General features: G+C 51.2%; 1 protein-coding gene across 1 annotated transcript in view; it reads right to left on the bottom strand.

The window, feature by feature from the left end:
* LOC108801863 (glucagon-like peptide 2 receptor) overlaps positions 1-1,054 on the bottom strand; it is a 33,665-nt gene that overhangs the window by 26,942 nt on the left and 5,669 nt on the right. Inside the window, exon 6 of the mRNA XM_018573773.1 lies at positions 825-972. Coding sequence (XP_018429275.1) covers positions 825-972 — 148 coding nt within the window. The remainder of the gene's footprint in view (positions 1-824; positions 973-1,054) is intronic.

Genomic DNA, 1,054 nt, shown 5'->3' with positions numbered 1-1,054 from the left:
GAGAGGGGAGACTGAGGGAATGCTTCCTCCTGCCTGCAGCAGACTGATCACTGGGGGAGGGGAGACTGAAGAAATGCTTCCTCCTGCCTGCAGCAGACTGATCACTGGGAGAGGGGAGACTGAGGGAATGCTTCCTCCTGCCTGCAGCAGACTGATCACTGGGGGAGGGGAGACTGATGACATCATCTCAGCCTAGGCACAGTCACTGATTGGTGCTCAGGGACAGCTTTTTATTGATAAAAGGTGAAACTTTATTGAACGTCGATCCTGCGGCTGTATATTGTGACACGTCCGGAATTCATTCACGGCGACTCGCCGAGTTACTGACGGGTTCCCTTTAAATCTTTATCATTGTCTACCCCCCCCAGCCGATGGCGATATATCTGATCAGCATCCTCCGCTCGGACAGAAGCACGGTGACGATGGTGGTGTACAGGTAGATCCCTTCCACCAGCAGCCAGAAAAAATTGGCACCAATAAAGTAATGCAGAGCCACGTACACCACCCGACACGAGGAGGGAACCTGAAAACAATGGTGGGAGGTAAACGGATTCTCAAGGTGCTGACATAATAATATCCATTCATAGTTACTCCTATCTCCTGAACTAAAAAGAAGACCCCCCCCCTCCCCCCAGTAGATTGTGTCTCTGCCCCTCCCACAATGGTGAGATTCCCCTCAGTAGTTTGTGTCTCTGCCCCTCCCACAATGAGACTTCTACAATATGCAGAGTTGGGATATGATGGAATTCCCCTTTAATTTCCAGTGGGATATTTCAGCAGACAGACCCAGCACTCTGATTGGCCGGATCTGGACTCACATTTATTTTGGACCTCCAGCCCTCCTCGTCAGTGGGAGTCGGCTCCATTAGGCTTGCGTTCTCCACCGTGTCTTTTACCAGGACGGCGATCGCGCGCAGAATGAACGACGTGAAGAGGTTGATGTGGATGAAGTTTCTCATACAGTGAAGTTTCCTGAAAAGACCAGAAATCTGTCATTGTGTCCTATAGATGGCGGTCAGGACGGCGCGTCACCCCTGAGCTCTTGAAGTATCCC

Source organism: Nanorana parkeri, unplaced genomic scaffold, assembly GCF_000935625.1.
Source record: "Nanorana parkeri isolate BGI_ZX_2015 unplaced genomic scaffold, ASM93562v1 scaffold2537, whole genome shotgun sequence".
NCBI classification, from domain to species: Eukaryota; Metazoa; Chordata; class Amphibia; order Anura; family Dicroglossidae; genus Nanorana; species Nanorana parkeri.
This window is presented reverse-complemented; position numbering and strand designations above follow the sequence as displayed.